Here is a 19050-nt window from a genome sequence, read left to right as displayed (position 1 = left end):
GACCAATTTAGGAGAAGACTCACTCACTCAACTCACACAAAAAATGTGCATAATTTCTTTACTATAATTTCAACTTGTAAAAGACACTAGGTAGACCTCCTATTTATATATGAAGGAGTCTTGGTGAACAAGCTAAAGGGGTATGATGAGAAAAGGGAAAAAATGGGCAGCCTTAGGGTTTGACTAAGTCAATCCCGTATCCTTGGCTTGTACTTTTAGAAACTAGGTCAAAATACTTTCCAAATGGGCTAGGAACAAGCTAAAATGCTACCCACACCCCCTATTACGCTAAAGGCACTTTATTCTAGCTTATTTCTACTATTTGGACCCCTCAAATGAGCCCAACTTATTTACAACATTTTCTGTTCCGTCCGATTGACTGGGACGTCTTCGTGCGCGACCTCAACCGTCAGCTAGGGACTCCTTCCCACTGGTTACCTGTGGATTCCTGCAAAAAAGAGGACAAAAGGGCGCCCTAGCGGCCGTTTGCACTTCGACGCTCAAGTCAGCCAGCAAGAAACACCAAAACTGTGCACCTCCGTCTCTGAACACCGCGTATGGCACTCTGAAGGTGATAAAAAGAACTCTGTATTGTGTGTGTTTTCTCCCTCAGGCAAAGATCTTTTCCCCAGTCCCTTGTACGTAACCTCAGGGCTCGAGCAAGCAACTAGAGAGTTTCTGGTCAATTTGCCAAAAGTTCGAACCCCGTTTCCAACATTCTCAGCGCTATTTAAACTACCCAAGCATTTAAAGCGCCTTAAAGCGCCTTTAATTACAAATGTAACGCACTCAATCAGCGTATCTAATTAGAAAACGTAGCGCATTTAAGACGTTGAAATGCTTGGGAGTCATTATAGTACCTGAACACTCGAAACGGAAACTGTATTGAATGACTTTAATTACCTGGCACCTGACTAAAGGGTGTTTCTATTCTGACATGGCTGTCGTACACGTGGAGGGCCTCACGACGCCGTGACCCCATCTGGGGGCGTTTCTGCCCATCTGGGGACGTTTCTACGTGTGAGTCCTCCTGCTTGGGAGTGCTACTGCGCTAGGGGTGACTTTTTGGGTGCCAACTCATGCCCCCAATCATCTAGTCACTTACTTTGAGAGCGTATCTGCCTTCCTCTCGTACCCTGCACCCGGCTACCCTGGGCGTGACCTTCCTCTTGAGTCGTATCTGTCCCAAAGGCGTCTCTGGGGCGGCAGGGGTACTTCACGAGTCAGGCTGCCCTACACTGGTGCTATCACTATGGCCTTGAAGCCACCTTTTCCGTCTCTTTATCGCTGCCCCGGGTTATCGGGACCTGAGGCCTTCCCACGGCGTCGCTCCCTCCATGGTCTTTCCTACCCATGGGTATCGGGGAACTACACTGTGATTGCCTTGCTTTAGTAATGTTTGATCTGGCGACGCCCTGGTTGGGCGACGCCTTCACCTAGGCGACGCCTTGCCTTGGCGACGCCTTTTCTCGACGACGCCGACACTTGGCGTCTCTTCACCTAGGCAGCGCCTTGCGTTGACTTTGACCCCTGGTGTTGACTTTGACGTTGACTTAGTCAACACCCGGGTACGGGACGGTATACAAGCCCCCCAGTCTTAAGCCGAAGACTTGTCTTCAGCGTAAAGACTAAGGCCTCGCCCACGCCGTCCACGTGCCACCCTGATGACGTGGCGCTCCCTGCTGACTCAACAATTCTCGAATTATTGACGTGACACTCTCTGAACCATAGGAGTGCTCTTAATGACTGATTGGACATCCTCTGAAACGGGGAGAATAAAACCTTTTGGGGCTACCCTTGATCGCACGCCACGTAGCCCATCGCACGACCATCATCTAGAGACCCTTGCGTTTCCCTTGGGCGATTGATCCTTTGACACGTGGCACGATCTCACGGCTCTTAGTTAGCGCCTCTTGGGTTGCAAAATGTAACGTTTAAGTTACCCCAAACCCCGCACTCACCCCACTGTTACATTCATTCTCTCTGCGTCTTTGCATTGTTCATCGCCTTCAACCCCCTTTCTCTACAATTTCTGCTCTCGCCCTCCCGTGCTCTTCTTCCTCCTTCACTTCGACAGCAAAGGTATGATTTTCGCATATCCATGACTCTTCCCTTTCGTCGCATTGCATGATTTATTGAACTGCCTGGGACTGTTGACATTCATGCATTACTACGTTCTTCCGCTTCTCCTTCCTTCTCTGTTCCCTTCTCCTTCTTTCTGGGTTTTCTCGCATGGGTGGTGTTTCCTGGGGTTCACTCCCCTTCCTGTCATGGCTACACTTGTTAAAACCTTTTTCCTCTTCTTTCTTCAGCTATTTATTCACACCATGACGCGCACGAACGCGGAGCCTGATTCCTCCCCCAAGACCCCCAAGTCCAACTACAAAGCCTTCTACCCATGGGCCCCCGACGAGCTCTTGAACGAGTGTACTAGCCTGACTACCTTCCAGGACCTGGAAGCTCACCGTGGGGATCCCCATTTGTATAACTTTAACGCTTTCTGCCGCACTCACGACGCCCACATATCCGTTCGTCCCGGCAGTCCTGGGGAACCTGTCTGCGTGGACGACAGACCTAGAAAGGGGAACCCTTTCTTCTTCATGTACCAGACGGTGTTTAAACGCGTAGGGGTGCGTCTCCCATTCACCCCCTTTGAATGGGAACTCCTCACCGAAATCAATACCGCCCCTGCCCAGCTCCACCCCAACAGCTGGGCATTTGTAAGGGGTTTCCAAATCCTCTGCGGGCACCTGGGCATCCCTCCCTCCGTAGACGTTTTCTTGCACTTCTTCAAAGTGAAGAAGCAGGGGAAAAGCTTCTGGGTAAGCTTTTCCGGGATCGCTGGTAGGATCCTCCTCTCCCTCTTCCAAAACTCTTACAAAAACTGGAAAGGGAAATTCTTTAGAGTGTGCAGCGCTAAGCACGACCCCACAGCCTTGGACGGCTTCCCCCTCTATTGGACGGAGCGCCCTAAGCTGCTTAGGGCCAAAGCCCTGAAAGAGCTATCTCCTGCTGACAGGGAAGTAAGCAAGGCCTTGGCTGGGCTGGGGATCGTTTTTGATACTTTGAAGCTTGTTGCTAGCGAATACAATGCTCACGCCCTGACAACATACTTTGGTAAGGAGACTTTTCCCTCGTCCCCTTTGCTGTGAACACCTTGCTACCGGATGTTTGTTCCCACTGCTTTCTCCCCCTGTTTTCCATGGTCCCATACTACTTGCATCTCACACATCTATACGCTTTGTAATTTTTATAGTTGCTTTGGCCCTAATTTCTGCTGTTTGGTCTGTTTTGATGTAGGATCGGTGATGGACGCCTCTAAAAGGATGATGCTGGCGAAAGCAATGAAGGAGGCTCGTGCCGCGAAGGCGGGCGCCTCCTCCGCCCCTGCTGCCGATCCGATCCCCCCACCAACTCTGTCACCGCCACCTCCGATCACCACCGAAGCCCCCCTAGGCTCATCTCCGTCATCTCCACATAGCCCCGAGGCGCTTCAGACTGGCGGCTCTCCTCTGCCCATCGTTGCCGTTCCTCTAGCCATGGCCTCGTCGCCGGCTCCGACCCCCCTTGACAAAGGGAAACGGGTCTTGGAGATTATATCGGATGATGAAGAATCGGACGGCGTGGCACCCTTCAAGAGGAGGAAATATGCGCGGGTTCCTCTTCTGCTAGAGGCGTCACCCCAGGGAGGGAATTCCTTCATGGACGACCCTCCAAGTGCGACCTCACTTCCCCCCACAACAGTCCGAGAGGAAGGGGGCGAAGGCGCCGAGTCTGCCCCGCCCCCGCCACCGGCAGAAGTCTCTGCTTCCCCTGCTCCCGTCGCTGCCGCCCCCGATTTCATCGCCATCCCTCCTCCAATCATGCATCTGATGAGGGGTTTCAGTGGCGGAACTATGCCAGAGGGCACCGACAGGAAAGAGGGCATGCCTTTTTACTTGGGGGCCTTCTTGGCGGTGGCCCTTGAATGGCGCGCCCAGGCCAGAAATGCTGTCCTACAAGCCCAAACCCTCCAGGCCTTGGAAACAAGGGTAACTGCCCTGGAGGAGGAAAAGAAAACCCTGGGATGCCAGAACGAAGCTTACCAAACCTCCCTGAAGCAGGCGCAAGAGTCCAAAGCAGAAGCTGAGGGACAACTGGCAGAGGCGTTGGAGTTCCAGACTGACTTCTACGCCGGGGAAGTTGCTCTCAAAGTTCAGGTGACGAGCCTTCAAAACATAGTTGAAGCTTACGAAAAAGTGCAAAAGGACTTGAAGGCCCGCTGCTGTGAACAAACTGGCGCAATGGAGCGGATGGAAGGGGAAATGGCGTCCTAGACCCAAGCTATGGGCCTTCTCCGGGCGGACTACGACAAACTGCAAATCGAGGTCAACCGACTCCGCGTGGAGAAGGAGGCTTTAGAGAAGCAGGTGGCTTCCGGGGACTCCATCATTGGAGAACTAGAGAAGGATAAGAAGACCCTTATTCAGGAGATGGCGGATACTTTCGAGGAGGGGTTCCAAGAAGCTTTGGCTCAAGCAGTCTGCACGAATCCGGGGATCGACGTTTCCAACTGCGATTCCACTCACCACATTGTTGATGGAAAGGTCGTGCCTTTGGAGATAGACGATTGAGCCGCCACCCTCAATCATTAGCCCCTTCCTTTATACTTGTTTTAACCTTCTCTGACAAATTTGTAATTCTTTGAATCATCTGCACTCTTGCTACAACTCTGGGATTTTGTTATGATTACTTTCGTGTCCTCGCGACATAGAATTCTGGCTGTGTGATTTTATTCTCATCCTTTGCCCTCTTGTGCTTTGGTTGTTTTGCTTGCATTATACTCGCTTCTTTCACTTCGTTGGGCGGTCTTGTAGGCCCGGGAAAGGTCACGCGCCAATGCCCACGCCCATGGAGAGGCTCACCTAATGGAGCCGTATCGTCCACGGGGTGTCTCTAACACCCAAACGGTCCTTCCCTTGATCCTTAACGCCCGACGCCCACGCCTAAGGAGAGGCCTGCTACAGCAACGCCGTATCGTCCTCGGGTGTCTGAAACGCCGAGTGCTTTGGGGGGGGTCGTTCCCTCCATGGTCTTTCCTTCCCATAGGTATCGGGGAACGCCCTGCTAGTGATTCGCTGGCGTTTTGGTGGTCTCGTCTCCCTCCACAGTCTTTCCTACCTGTGGGTATCGGGGAGGCGACCCTGCTCATACTTTGGTTGGCGACGTCTCGCGCTGGCGATCAGGTCCTTTAGCTCCACCACAAAATTGTACCTTGCCGGTCTCTCTCTTTCTCTAGCCGGGCGATCACCTCCCGTTGGACCCCGGGGCTGGGGCTTCCTAGCCTCGTAGGGGCGTCTCGCCTCTGGTTTCTTTTTTCCCGTCGTGGTCTCATTGACTTTGACGGGTTGAGTTCGCGCCGGTCCCCTCGGGCGTGAGGGCACGACGCTGGTGCGCTTCACACACACCTCCCCTTCAGAAGCAATATGTTCTACCGCCCTACGCCGTAGCTCAGCGAAAGTCCTAGGGCGGTTGCGAATGATGGATTCTCCAAAAGGACCGGGGCATACGCCTTTCACGAATGCGTACACGATCATAGGCTCCTCTGTCGTACCAACCTTCACGACCTGGGCCCCGAAGCGATTGATGTATTCCTTCAGGGTCTCCTCTTGATACTGCTTCACATCAAACAAATCGTAGGAGACCGGCGGCGGGGCCTTGTTTGCTAAATATTGTTCCCTGAACAATCGTGACAATTGGCGGAAGGATGTGATGTGACTGTTCGGGAGGCTGATGAACCAGTCCATAGCCATCCCAGTCAGGGTGCTCATAAAGAGCTTGCACTTGGCAGCGTCAGAACCGCCTACCAGGACCATCTGTGTATGAAATGCAGCAAGGTGCGTCTCCGGGTCCTCCATCCCGGTGAAGATCACCTTGGGCCCCGCGAACGTGTTCGGGATCACTGCATCTAGAATTTCCTGCGAGAAGGGAGTTGAAAACTCCCTTGGTGGGGAATGGTTCTCCATCTCGTCATGTCCATGCCGCCCCCGATCATTTCTCAGGCCCTGGCGCAGCTCCTCATTTACGCGGTGGAGCTCTTCATTCCTCTCATGCGAGGCATCGAGATCTGCCTGCATGCGTTCCTGTTCCAGTTTCGACTCCGCCATATCATGCTGCAGCCCCCTCATTATCTCCAGGACCTGCTGCATGGATAGTTCTACTGGGGCTGCGCGTGCTGTACTTCGTCTGGTGGGGGCCATTGTCACTCCAACCTCCTCCAACGTTACTGTAACTTCGTAGATTTTCTCGAACTTGTGATGGGACTGATGTTTTATATCGGCCCCACGGTGGGCGCCAAATGTTCCATCCGGTTGACTGGGACGTCTTCGTGCGCGACCTCAACCGTCAGCTAGGGACTCCTTCCCACTGGTTACCTATGGATTCCTGCAAAAAAGAGGACAAAAGGGCGTCCTAGCGACCGTTTGCACTCTGGCGCTCAAGTCAGCCAGCAAGAAACACCAAAACTGTGCACCTCCGTCTCTGAGCACCGCGTATGGCACTCTGAAGGTGATAAAAAGAACTGTGTATTGTGTGTGTGTTTTCTCCCTCAGGCAAAGATCTTTTCCCCAGTCCCTTATACGTAACCTCAGGGCTCGAGCAAGCAACTAGAGAGTTTCTGGTCAATTTGCCAAAAGTTCGAACTCCGTTTCCAACATTCTCAGCGCTATTTAAACTACCCAAGCATTTAAAGCGCCTTAAAGCGCCTTTAATTACAAATGTAACGCAATCAATCAGCGTATCTAATTAGAAAACGTAGCGCATTTAAGACGTTGAAACGCTTGGGAGCCATTATAGTACCTGAACGCTCGAAACGGAAACTGTATTGAATGACTTTAATTACCTGGCACCTGACTAAAGGGTGTTTCTATTCTGACATGGCTGTCTTACATGTGGAGGGCCTCACGACGCCGTGACCCCATCTGGGGCGTTTTTGCCCATCTGGGGACGTTTCTACGTGTGAGTCCTCCTGCTTGGGAGTGCTACTGCGCTAAGGGTGACTTTTTGGGTGCCAACTCATGCCCCCAATCATCTAGTCACTTACTTTGAGAGCGTATTTGCCTTCCTCTCGTACCCTGCACCCGGCTACCCTGGGCGTGACCTTCCTCTTGAGTCGTATCTGTCCCAAAGGCGTCTCTGGGGCGGCAGGGGTACTTCACGAGTCAGGCTGCCCTACACTGGTGCTATCACTATGGCCTTGAAGCCACCTTTTCCTTCTCTTTATCGCTGCCCCGGGTTATCGGGACCTGAGGCCTTCCTCCATGGTCTTTCCTACCCATGGGTATCGGGGAACTACACTGTGATTGCCTTGCTTTAGTAATGTTTGATCTGGCGACGCCCTGGTTGGGCGACGCCTTCACCTAGGCGACGCCTTGCCTTGGCGACGCCTCTTCTCGACGACGCCGGCACTTGGCGTCTCTTCACCTAGGCAGCGGCGCCTTGCGTTGACTTTGACCCCTGGTGTTGACTTTGACGTTGACTTAGTCAACACCCGGGTACGGGACGATACATTTTCTAAACATTTAAGAAGACCAGCAGGAAGAACTTCTGATATTTTGGTTTGTAGCTTCTTCTTCTATTGATGACTGACCAGCAGCCCGACTTTGTATAATGAGATGACTAACCTTTTTGTTAGGTACTCGATTTGTCCTTAGTCATTCATTGTTTGCTTTGGTTTGTATCGTGCCCCCCAAGTTGGAAAGAATTCGTCCTCGAATTTAGAACTCCTGCAAATAACTTAGTTAGTTTGTTCCAAGAGAAGAGATTTCTAAGTTGAGGATGTGAAAAAAACTTATGTTCATGAAGCTTGGAGAGTTCACATGGGTGAATTCTAGATACAGGCCATGGTTGTAGAGAATGTCTAGGGAAGAGATGATTTGTTAGTGAAAATCCTCTTAAAAGTGGAGAACCTTTAGGAGGTTTTCGAAGATCATCCCTAAACTTCTTTAACAAAGATGTCTAGTATTTAGATTTATTGGGAAAAGAAAAAGAGAAGGAAGAAATTTACCTAGGAGGTGCAGTGATTTTCGTAGGAGTCAACAAGATGAGACCCACTTTACTTTCCATATTCTTTTTTATTGTCTTTGTTAGCTTTTGTTTTAATTTGGTCTTGATTTTCTTTTTATAACATGGTGGTTCTTTTATTTGGACAATTGGCAGTTATGTGCCCAAAACCTAAACATTTAAAACATTTTGTGCTTAAACTTTTGGTGGGTGACTTAGGGGTAGAGGTAGAAGGATTGTGTTTAGAAACTTTTTGGTGAGAAATGGTTTGTTTTGAAAAATTGGAAGGAGAAGCTTTTGTTTATATCCTTCCAAGAAGATTTGTAGAAGTCATCATTATGAGTATTTTTTAAAGATATTTTTTTCAAAAGTTGTGATTCCACCTTGATGGCTAGGTGGATCACTTTCTTTAAAGAAGAGTACTCATATAATTCTACAAGATCTTTAATTTCTCTTCCCAAACCACTTACAAACTTAGCTATCTTGAACTCTTCATTATCATGAATATTAATTCTAGCCAAGGTTGTTTCTAACTCTTTAAAGTATTCATCTACCATCCTAGGTCCTTGATGAAGCCTTTGGAGCTTCAACAAGAGTTCCTTCCTATAAGGAGGAAGAACAAATCGTGCGCGCGCATACATACTTTCAAATCATACCAAAAGACCATGGTTGGCCTCTTGTTTAGCCTAATGTCCATCACAGTTTGTTGTCACCATTGGTTGGCATAGTCTAAAAAATCTAGGGAAGCTAACCTAACCTTTTGGTCCTCGGTGACCTTATACACATTAAAGAGATGTTCAACCTTAACTTCCCAATCTAAATACAAAGAAGGGTCATTGGACCCACTAAAACTAGGTAACTTTACAAAATCAAAACAATAATGTGGTTGGTGTTGATGATGTCGTGCATCAAAATTGGGCAATCTCTATTCCTCCTCTTCTTCTTGATTTTGCCTTGCTTGAGCTTATTCTAGTCTTTGCAATCTTTGTGCAAATTGGCTTAGTTTCTCATTTTTGTGGACAAGTTGCTTATTGACCCCCACAAGTTCTCCCAAAAGGTGGGCTTTGTGATAAGATTGAGGTTTGGAAGAAGCGCCACTTTAAATATGAGTCATAACAAACAAGAAACATAAGGAACAAACAAGTTTTTGAAAAGAAGTTAGTGAGAAATGTAAAGCTTGCGACAATTTGAATAAAAGCACTCTAAGCACTTAATAAACAAGAATTCCTCCCTTAGCCAAGACTTTCTTGTGGTTTAAGAAAGTCTCAAGTAAAAAATGCCAAAGCCTCAACACTTCCTCAAGGTAATTCACCACAAAACTTGAGGAAAGAAAGAAAAGACAAACAAGAAAAGGCTAATCCAAATTTGAAGTAAAGTAATGTGACAAAAATTTGAAAAAGATGACAAGCAAGAAAAGACACAAAAGAAGACTCTAAGAAAACTCACTAAACTTTTAACTATGAAACTTTTGTCATTAGAAAAATGCTAAAGCAAAATGATAAAAAACTCCACAAAGTTGAAAACAATTTGCCAATCAAGTTGAATCCATAATTTTAACTACCAATTATTAAACTAATAACTTGCGTTTGCATAATAAGAATACATGTGTTGGAAATGATCTTCATAACCATTCCTATTGAAGTGAACACATCATACCAACTCCTCTTCACTAGAATATAATTAGAAGCAAAAATAGTCCAACAAGAAAAGGTTTCTACATACCATTTTGAATCAAAGGAATCAATTGAAGCTAGCCTAGTTATGTGACCAGTTCCATCAGAAGATGTAGCGCCATCAAATTGTCTAACCGAAGCCGCAAAACCTTCTCCAATGTGAGAAGGACTCTGATGAATCATGCACATCATCAGCTGCTTGGACAGAGTCTACAAGTTTAAATTATACCAGTCTTAGAAACTTTATGTTGATATATAATAAACCATTTTCAAACTTATTAATTTTGAAAGCAACCCAAATATAAAGAAAGATTTTTATCGGAATATAAAAAAATTATTTTGTATCAACTTATATCCATCAAATATTATTAATTAGATGTTCATTAAATTTGAAAATTGGAAAACGTAGATAATCATTCATTTATCTAATATTAATATTATATATTGTTATGAATAGTTGGTTGGATATTACAACAGCCAACTAATTTCTTAAAATTTCTCTTAACAGTTTTAATCATTTTTTTTTTCTGAATAAGGTTCTTTAAAATCACAACTGGGTTAATCTCAAAAACACTGTCTGAATTGGTTAATTGATTATCAAATTTAAAAGCTTATACTAATATTGAATTTAAACTAATTATGTAGTCCTTACTGATTCAATTAAAATAATTCTATAACAGTAATAAAAATAGAGGGCTTATCTTTTAAAAATAGAGATAAGTATAGTAATAAAAGTCTATAGTCATTGGTTTTTCATAGATTAGATCAAATTGACTTGCGCTAACACACTAAATAAATCTTTCATTAAAAATTAATTTTAACGGAACTTATTTATTAGAGATTAATATAATCTCATGAATGAATTAAAAAAATATTTTTTAATTTTTGTTAAATTTTAAAGATTTATTTTAAAATTTCACTAAAACACTCTAGGTTTTTTAAATCTGAGTAAATAAATATTTTTTAAAATAAATATAATTTTAATAAATTTTATTTTATTTTTATTTTCTCTTTTAATTTTTTTCTTATTTTTCTTGTTTTTCCTCTTTTTTACTTTCTTCTTTTTCTTGCTAAAAATCCCTAAATTCTAACAAACGAAGAATGTAGAGAGACACAACACAGTTAGAAAATCACGCATCTCCGCCTCAAATCTCCTCACGAAACTCCTCTGTCGGAATCTTTCGCCACCACCTCTTTCAACCAGCATGTGGAAGACCTTGAGGAGGTGTTCAAAGCCCTCAGAGGGGCCAATATGATGCTCAACCCCAGGAAGTGCACATTCGGGGTTGAGGGAGGGAAGTTCCAGGGTTTCATGCTGACCCATAGGGGGATAGAGGTCAACCCCGACAAATGTCAAGCCATTGTCGACATGAGAAGTCCAAAGAACATCAAGGAGGTGCAACAACTCCTAAAGCGCTTGACAGCCCTTTCCAGGTTCGTACCTCGGTTGGCCGAGAGAACGAAACCGATGGTGCAGCTGCTTCAAAAGGTAACCAAGTTCAACTGGGACGATAGATGCGAAGAAATCTTCAAACAAATGAAGGATTTTCTAACATCTCCATCGATCATACAAAAGTCGAGACCCGATCAGCCATCCTGGTATATTTGGCGGTCTCAGAGGAGGCAATCAGTGTTGCGTTAGTACAGGAGGTCGAAAACGAGGAACGACCGATATACTTCATCATTCAGACACTGCATGCGGCCGAGATGAGGTATCAGATGATCGAAAAGGTGGCGCAAGCTTCCTATGATTAATGCAATTAACAGAACTTTCCTGCATGTAAAATTTAACAAGATTGCAAATAATCATTAAGAAATAACCAACAAAGTAACATTTTACCTTCTATAAACAAACTTTGTGAGAAAGTGTTTGAACAAAAATTTGTGGTTGAAGCTAAACCAGATATAGATATAAGTTGTTCCTCAACAGAGAAGACAAATGAAGGCTGGATTTAAAAGGAAGAAGAAGAGGAAACAAGAAAAAGTAAGAGTCTCTTATGACATCCCCTGCAAGCAGAGCTGAGAAAAAATTCTTAAAGGGGGATTGCAATACTTTTAACTCTTCTTTTTCAATTATATAATGTTAATTCTTCTTCACAAAAATCTCAAAAACAACACTTTATAATGTTGTTGCCTAGCTTAGGAAATAAACAACACAAAGGGAACAGACATATTTTGAAAAAGCCCCACTTATTCCTTCCAAACCTTTTATAAAAATAAAATGGCCTTATTTCTTTTTTGTTTTCTTTTGTTGCAATTTTCTTTTTCTTTTTTTATAAAAGCTTTTATGTTAGGCATCACTATGCAACTTGACATCTCGACTCAATAGAAACCTCAAGTAACAACAATCATATGCCATCACATGAAAAAAGTATTATTAAAAAAATAAATGTACCGTCCCGTATCCGAGCGTTGACTAAGTCAAGGTCAAAGTCAACTGCTGGAGAGTCAAAGTCAACGCAAGGCGTCGCCTAGGTGGAGAAATGCCAAGAGGAGGCGTCGGCTAGTGAAGGCGTCGCCCCACTAGGGCGTCGCCAGTTCAAACAGCCAAGCAGAAGCGTCGCCAAGGCAAGGCGTTGCCTAGGTGAAGGCGTCGCCCAATCAGGGCGTCGCCAGATCAAACAGTGCTAAAGTAAGGCAATCACGGTGTGGTTCCCCGATACCCATGGGTAGGAAAGACCATGGAGGGAGCGACACCGTGGGAAGGCCTCAGGTCCCAATAGCACGGGGCAGCGATAAAGAGAAGGAAAAGGTGGCTTCAAGGCCATAGTAATAGTACGAGTGAAGGGCAGCCTGACTCGTGAAGTGCTCCTGCCGCCCCAGAGATGCCCGTAGGGCAGATACGACTCAAGAGGAAAGTCACGCCCAGGGCAACCGAGTGCAGAGTACAAAAGGAAGGCAGATACGCTCTCAAAGTAAGTGACTAGATACTTGGGGGCATGAGTTGGAACCCAAAAAGTCACCCCTAGCGCAGTAGCACTCTCAGCAGGAGGACTCACACGTAGAAACGTCCCCAGATGGGCAGAAGCGTCCCCGGATGGGGCCATGGCGTCGTGAGGCCCTCCACGTGTACGACAGCCATGCCAGAATAGAAACACCCTTTAGTCAGGTGCCAGGTAATTAAAAGTTATTCAATACAGTTTCCCTTTCGAGCATTCAGGTACTATAATGGCTCCCGAGCGTTTCAACGTCTTAAATGCGCTACGTTTTCTAATTAAGCGCTTTAATGAGTGCGTTACGTTTGTGATTAAAAGCGCTTTAAGGCGCTTTAAATGCTTGGGTAGTTTAAATAGCGCAGGGAATGTTGGAAAAAGGGTTGGAACTTTTGGCAAATTTACCAGAGAACTCTCTAGTTGCTTGCTCGTGCTTCAAGGTTACGTACAAGTGACTGGGAAATATTTTTGCCTGAAAGAGACAACACACACATATACACAGTTCTTTTACCACCTTCAGAGTGCCATACGCGGTGCTCGGAGACGTAGGTGGACAGTTTTGGTGTTTCTTGCTGGCTGACTTGAGCGTCGGAGTGCACACGGCCGCTAGGGCGCCTCTTTGTCCTCTTTTTTGCAGGAATTCACAGGCAACCAGTGGGAAGGAGTCCCTAGCTGACGGTTGAGGTCGCGCACGAAGACGTCCTGGTCAACCGGACGGAACAATAAAAATAAAGAAAGAACATACAAAAAAAGTATATGGGGGGACTAGACCAAAAACCATATGTTAACAAAACAGATACATAGGTATATTATACCTATTGATAAAGAATTCTAAGAACATACTAGATGGAAGTATATTGTACCGATGAAATTATTCTCTAGGAATAAATCCTAAATTAGCTAACTTATCAGTACACACATTATCTTCAAGAAAAATAATGTGGGGTTCTGAAGGTTAAAGGCACAACCATCCACATATCTCACGGCTTGGAGGATTCTGGAAGACAAAATAACATAAAGCAAATCTGGTAAGGAGGGGGATAGGATTAACCACAAATATCTACAACCTGTGCGGAGAGGAGGAGGAAACTACGTCTCACCTCTTTTCTACGTGTAAAGTAGTGCCTGGCTTGTGTGGGTTAAGTGTTATGAGTGGGTGGGGATGTTTTCAATGGGTCATAGGGAGCCAAAAAGTCATTTCTTAAGCTTTAGGATGAGTAGGGTCACAGAAAGTGTAAATGAGGTATGAGGGTAGTGTCCAAAGCGCGAGGTGTTTGCTTTTCTTTCTCTAATTAGTGTCTTGAACCAATCGTTCGTATGAGGATTGTTAATTTTCCTAGGAACTCTTTTTCTTTAGAGTAGATGTTTGTAATTTGAGCAGAAGGCATGTCTTATGTATACGGGGTGAGGTATCCTTGAAATACCTCTTGTTTATTCATTCGTTTTTTGCTGATAAAAAAAAAAATGTTACCAAAATAAGATGTACAACATTTCTTCTTTCATTCTCATATTCGCGCTTAAGTGTTTTCTAGTAACAAAGAACCTCTCCAAACCTTTATGAAAAACCCTCTACCCAATTGCAATTCTCATATAAATATAAGTTAAATGATACCAAATATGTTTTTTTAGTATCATCATAACTTTCCCGCCAGTCACCCAACCAATGACACATCCCCTCTAAGTAGAATTTATCAAGTTCTTCACACCATGGATAAATATATATATCAAATTTCGGTTTCCTCCAAGAATTACTTCTTAGGCTATAAATCTCCCACGGTCCATGAATATCCCATTCTTCATAATCGCGTTCATCCTTTGTATGAACACTTGGAAAAAGACTTAATTTTCTAATTACCTTATAATCATCTCTAGCACAATCATAGCCAAATCCATGATAATAAAAATAATGGTCCATAGAATCTGGTATATACTTAATTGGACTGGGAGGGATGATCTTAAATTCACCGCTAGATGGATTCCATAAATACATAGTGCCTGAGTTGTGTGGGTAGAGGCAAAGAATTCCATTAATGCTAGAAGAACCTAAAGTAAAATATCTAGAACAATGACCCTTTGACCAATTTACTTTTTCCATATTTTGAAACGACCTACCAGAAAGTGAAAATAAGGAGGACTTATCAGGTTGATCGAGGCATAGAAGGTGAGATGTATCGTCATAGTAAGAATGTTGGTTAGATATGAAATTAATACGAAAGAGCTCCATGAAATTATAATTTTCAAGTAAGAAAGCCCATGATTTGTTTAGGCATCCATATCTCTTAAGAGATTTCAAAGGTAGTTTGAAAAGAATGGAGAATACAAGATCATCTGGTAAATGATTTCCAAGCTTTTGAGCAACAAATTTATCGTACATCTCTTGGTTACGCAGCCAAATGTTAATGAGTTGCCAATGGTCTTTGTTGCTCTCACTCCAAAATGTAAATGGGATGGGTAATAAGTTGGCAATGTTTGCTAATAAGATTCTTTATGGTGGTCTATTGCAAGTACTCCAACTGTTGACAACAATAAGTGAGCAAAAGAAATAACATAAAATATGGGAATGAATTAGTTTATGTACCTACCCATTTATGTGCCAATGGAAGTTGAACATCACCACCTACCTACCCATTTTGGTCATGCCAATACCATTGTCAATGATAGAAAGTGTTTTGTTAACCTTGTTAGGGATCAATGTAATAATTAATTCATCATTTAAAATGCTATAGTTCATGATCCCTTCAAATAGAATTTGATCCAAAGCCTGTGCATGCATACATTAATCAATAGCGGTTAAAAAAAGAAATGTAAAAATAACATCAAATTTGATCGACAACTTGCGTTAGAAGCATTGTTGATGAGTTCGCGAAGGAAGATTTCTTCGTTAGAATAGAAAGTTTTCTTCATCAAGCGCAACATCTCACTCATCTCACCCTTCAATAGCAACATCTCATCATTCGTCATTGCAATTGCTTTAGAATAATAGCAAACTAGATCGGATGAATTTAACGAAACAAAAACAACCCACAACCATACATTTATATTGATTAACCATAACCATCGAATATAACCACTTAATACAAAACCATCATCCACATTTACTTTTAATTAATTAATTAATAATTAATTAGTTTTTAAATTTAATTAGTAAATTAAATTTTAAACTTATTAATTAATTTTTATCTTTATCCACTTTATTAGTCATTAATTTTTCTTAAATTTTTTAAACAAATAATTAATTTTTAGCTTATTGACCTTTTTGGTTCCTATATATATATTAATGGGCAAAAGTCCCTTTGGTGTATTGGTATTTAAAAAATTCAATTTGGTCCCAAGGATTGTTTAAAAGTATGTAATTTTGAATTTTCTGTCAAATTGAATTAAACGACGTTAAGTGGTGATTATGTGACCCACAATGTGACACATTTATGAACACATAGACTCCATGTGTAATGTGGATTATATTTCAACACCCTTCTTTGACCCCTCCCCAATCCAATCTCCCCCATCAAAGCTTCATTCTCACCCTCACCTTTATTTTCCTCCATCTCACAAAGGGTTTTGCCTTCCTCTACACCGTTTATGATTACCACCTTCATGTTGTCTACACCAAGATCACAATGTCCTCTCCTCCTATTACTCCAAGTATAACAAGGACCAATGAAAGGCATACTAGTAAGATTATTATTATTAATCCATCAAGTAATTCATTACAAGAAACCTGATTAGGAGCAACCCCACCATTGCAATCATCAGCCGAAAGAACAACATTGAAATCTCCATAAATGCACCAAGGGCCAATGAAGAAACTAAGATCCCTCCATAAAAGTCTTCTAACCGAGTATGTGTTAGCTCCATAAACCATTGCAAAGCTAAAGCATTTATTAAGCAAAAGGTAATTTACGGGAATAAACTGAGAATTAACCAAGGAGTTTTGGGCAAGATTTGGGAAAGTCATACACCAAAGCTTACCAACTTTATTAATGATAGGAGAATTAGCAACCAAATGTAGATTAATTATTTTGAAAAGAATATTCTAAGCATCATTTGTAAGGCATCATGGGTTCAACAATGAAAACAGGAAGTGTTTTATGTTGTTTTAGTAAATTAAACAACATCTCCACATTTTTTTGGTTTGCCAAGCCTCTGGCATTCAAAAAAAAAACCTTCATTGCAACTTTTTAGATGGATCTGCCTTAGCAATTTTTTTTGGATTTATCAACCCCTTGAGATGATCTCCGTGGTTTTATAGTGATATGTACAATATCCTCCCCATTATCACTAGCATTCTCTTCAGCCTCACTATGATCAGCCCTAAATTTAGTTGCCATATGATTTTCTGCAGTTATCTGGTCATTATGATGTAAATCAACAATTTGAGTCGCGATAATTGGCTTATTAGTATCAGGGACACCTGTCACATCTTCATTTCCTAAACCAACAAGGGATGAAAAAGGATTTTCAATAACCAACATATTGTTATCAGGAAGTAGATCTTTGGCAGCAGCAAGTGATTGTTCCTTCATAGGAGAACTCCTCCTTAGCGAAGATTGAACAATAGTAGTATTAAAACACTACAACACATGGTTGGAATCAATAGATTTGGAAGTAGTAACCTTTGTCGGTGACAGGGAAAAAGTACCTAGCGAGGCTTGTGAAACCCTAGCAGAGTGGTAGATTGGGGGTAAATCGGGTAGGGGGTTGTCGTTGCGGAGCAAAACAACGCAAGGGAAGGGGGAGCGGTGGTCGACAATATCGCCGGTGAAGGAGCAGTAGTAGACGAGGGTGGAGGGAGCGGAGGAATCGCAATTGACGAGGTAGATGTCAAGGGGAGAGAAGAAGTGGGAGAGTGGAAAAACGGGCTATATTGTCAGTAAGAGTGGAAAAAGGTTAAGAGAGTGGAGAATGAGATTAAGAGTGTAAGAAAAACCCGCGCTAGCTCTTGCCTCATAGGAAACACTATTTATAACGATGGTTAGTATTGGAACCGTCTTTATTAGTGCAGAGATTGATATATAACAATAGTTCTCGTGTGAACCGTCGTTAAAAATGGGAAAAATGGTAAAATAATTACAAAAATGCCACTGCCTCTTTTATTATGATTGTTTTTCGTAAACCGTCTTTATACAGGGTCGTTAATTTCGTATTTTGTACTCATAAACAGAGCAAGCACATAAATGGAACTTAAGTGTGAGAACTATGATTCTAAAGTATAAAAGAAATCAAAGAGAAAACCAATGATATATATAGAGCATAAGGACAAATATGTAGCAACCAATTCTAGAGCATATTGGCAATGGCATTAAGATATAAGTGATGTGAGGTTTCTTTGTATCCACACAAACTACAGTTTGAGTTCACAATACACTCTTGCCGCGACAAGTTCTCATTAACGGGAAGGCAATTAAGTGAATTTTCTTTAACGTATAAATGTGCTTCCTTAAGGTCAAAGCATCATTACTAGCTAATTTCCAAAGAGGTTGAAAAATATTCTCATTAGTATTTAAGATATACAATTTAGACCACAAAAATTGCTTAATCCATGAACTTGATAATTAATTTAATATACCTAATAACAATGGGATGCATTTATGCTAGATTAATCCAATTCTATAAAGAAGAGCTCTACTAATGATTTGTAGTTGTGCTGGTAAATTAGAATAAATTATACATTCACAATTATCCTTTATCATTGATATTGAACCACTAGGCATCTAATATAAAGTTTATCATTAACATCATTTATATTGATATCCAATATACTATTATGTCTAACAGATTCTTTATGATAAATGTCTAGTGGTCAATTCCTACCCTTACTCAAAATTGAAGGGTTGAACTCACTAGTACAAAATATTTCATTAACGACACTTTTTAAAGACGGTTTGGAAACAACCATCGTAATAAGCGAGGCGGTGGCAGTTCCGTAAATTGTTTGAACTTTTTTTTCATTTTTAATGACGGTTCCTGCCGAAATCACTGTTAAAGGTGGGAGCGTGAGGATACAACGACGGTTCACATCGTCGTTAAAAGTAAGGCTTCCACGACAGTTCTCACAAAACCGTCGTTAAAGGTGGTGTTTTTTTTTTAATTTTTTCAGCACCAACACTTTGGCTCCCCTTCATTTTCACACAGATCCCTCTTCTTTCACTCCTCACCCACACTGTTCACAGGCCACCCTTCCGCCTTTGCCGCCGCGCCGCTTGCTTTGCAACCGGCGTCGCCTCGCGACTGCGAACGCCCCTCTGCGACTGTGACCCCGCCTCGCGACTAGTGCCACCTCGCGACCACGAACGCGCCTCTACGACTGTGACCCCACCCCACGACCCGCACTCCACGACCTGCGCCCCGTGCCCCGTGACCCGCGTCGCGCGCATCGCGCCTCGCGCCGCCTCCTCGCTGCCCTG

The 19050-nt window shown here is 43.2% G+C and overlaps 1 protein-coding gene across 1 annotated transcript; it reads right to left on the bottom strand.

Moving 5' to 3' along the window:
* Positions 1 to 9843: 9843 nt before the first annotated feature.
* Positions 9844 to 15020, bottom strand: LOC150027870 (putative F-box protein At3g16210). The gene is made up of 2 exons (XM_090300931.1): positions 14399 to 15020; positions 9844 to 9923 (listed from the first exon to the last, which is right to left on the bottom strand). Exons 1-2 carry the CDS (start codon positions 15018 to 15020, stop codon positions 9844 to 9846), a joined length of 702 nt encoding a protein of 233 aa, XP_090157057.1.
* Between the last annotated feature and the right edge of the window lie 4030 nt (positions 15021 to 19050).

Source organism: Phaseolus vulgaris, chromosome 4, assembly GCF_051622355.1.
Source record: "Phaseolus vulgaris cultivar YP4 chromosome 4, ASM5162235v1, whole genome shotgun sequence".
Classification (NCBI taxonomy): domain Eukaryota; kingdom Viridiplantae; phylum Streptophyta; class Magnoliopsida; order Fabales; family Fabaceae; genus Phaseolus; species Phaseolus vulgaris.
Note: the sequence above shows the minus strand (reverse complement) of the source record. Positions and strands in the feature narration are given on the sequence as shown.

Bases quoted from the DNA above. Each gene is read 5' to 3' on its own strand.
- LOC150027870 (XM_090300931.1), bottom strand. From the start codon at position 15,020: ATGTACGATAAATTTGTTGCTCAAAAGCTTGGAAATCATTTACCAGAT. The intron at 9,924-14,398 runs GTAATTCTTGGA...TTAAACTTGTAG, and splicing joins GGAGATTTATAGCCTAAGAA to ACTCTGTCCAAGCAGCTGAT.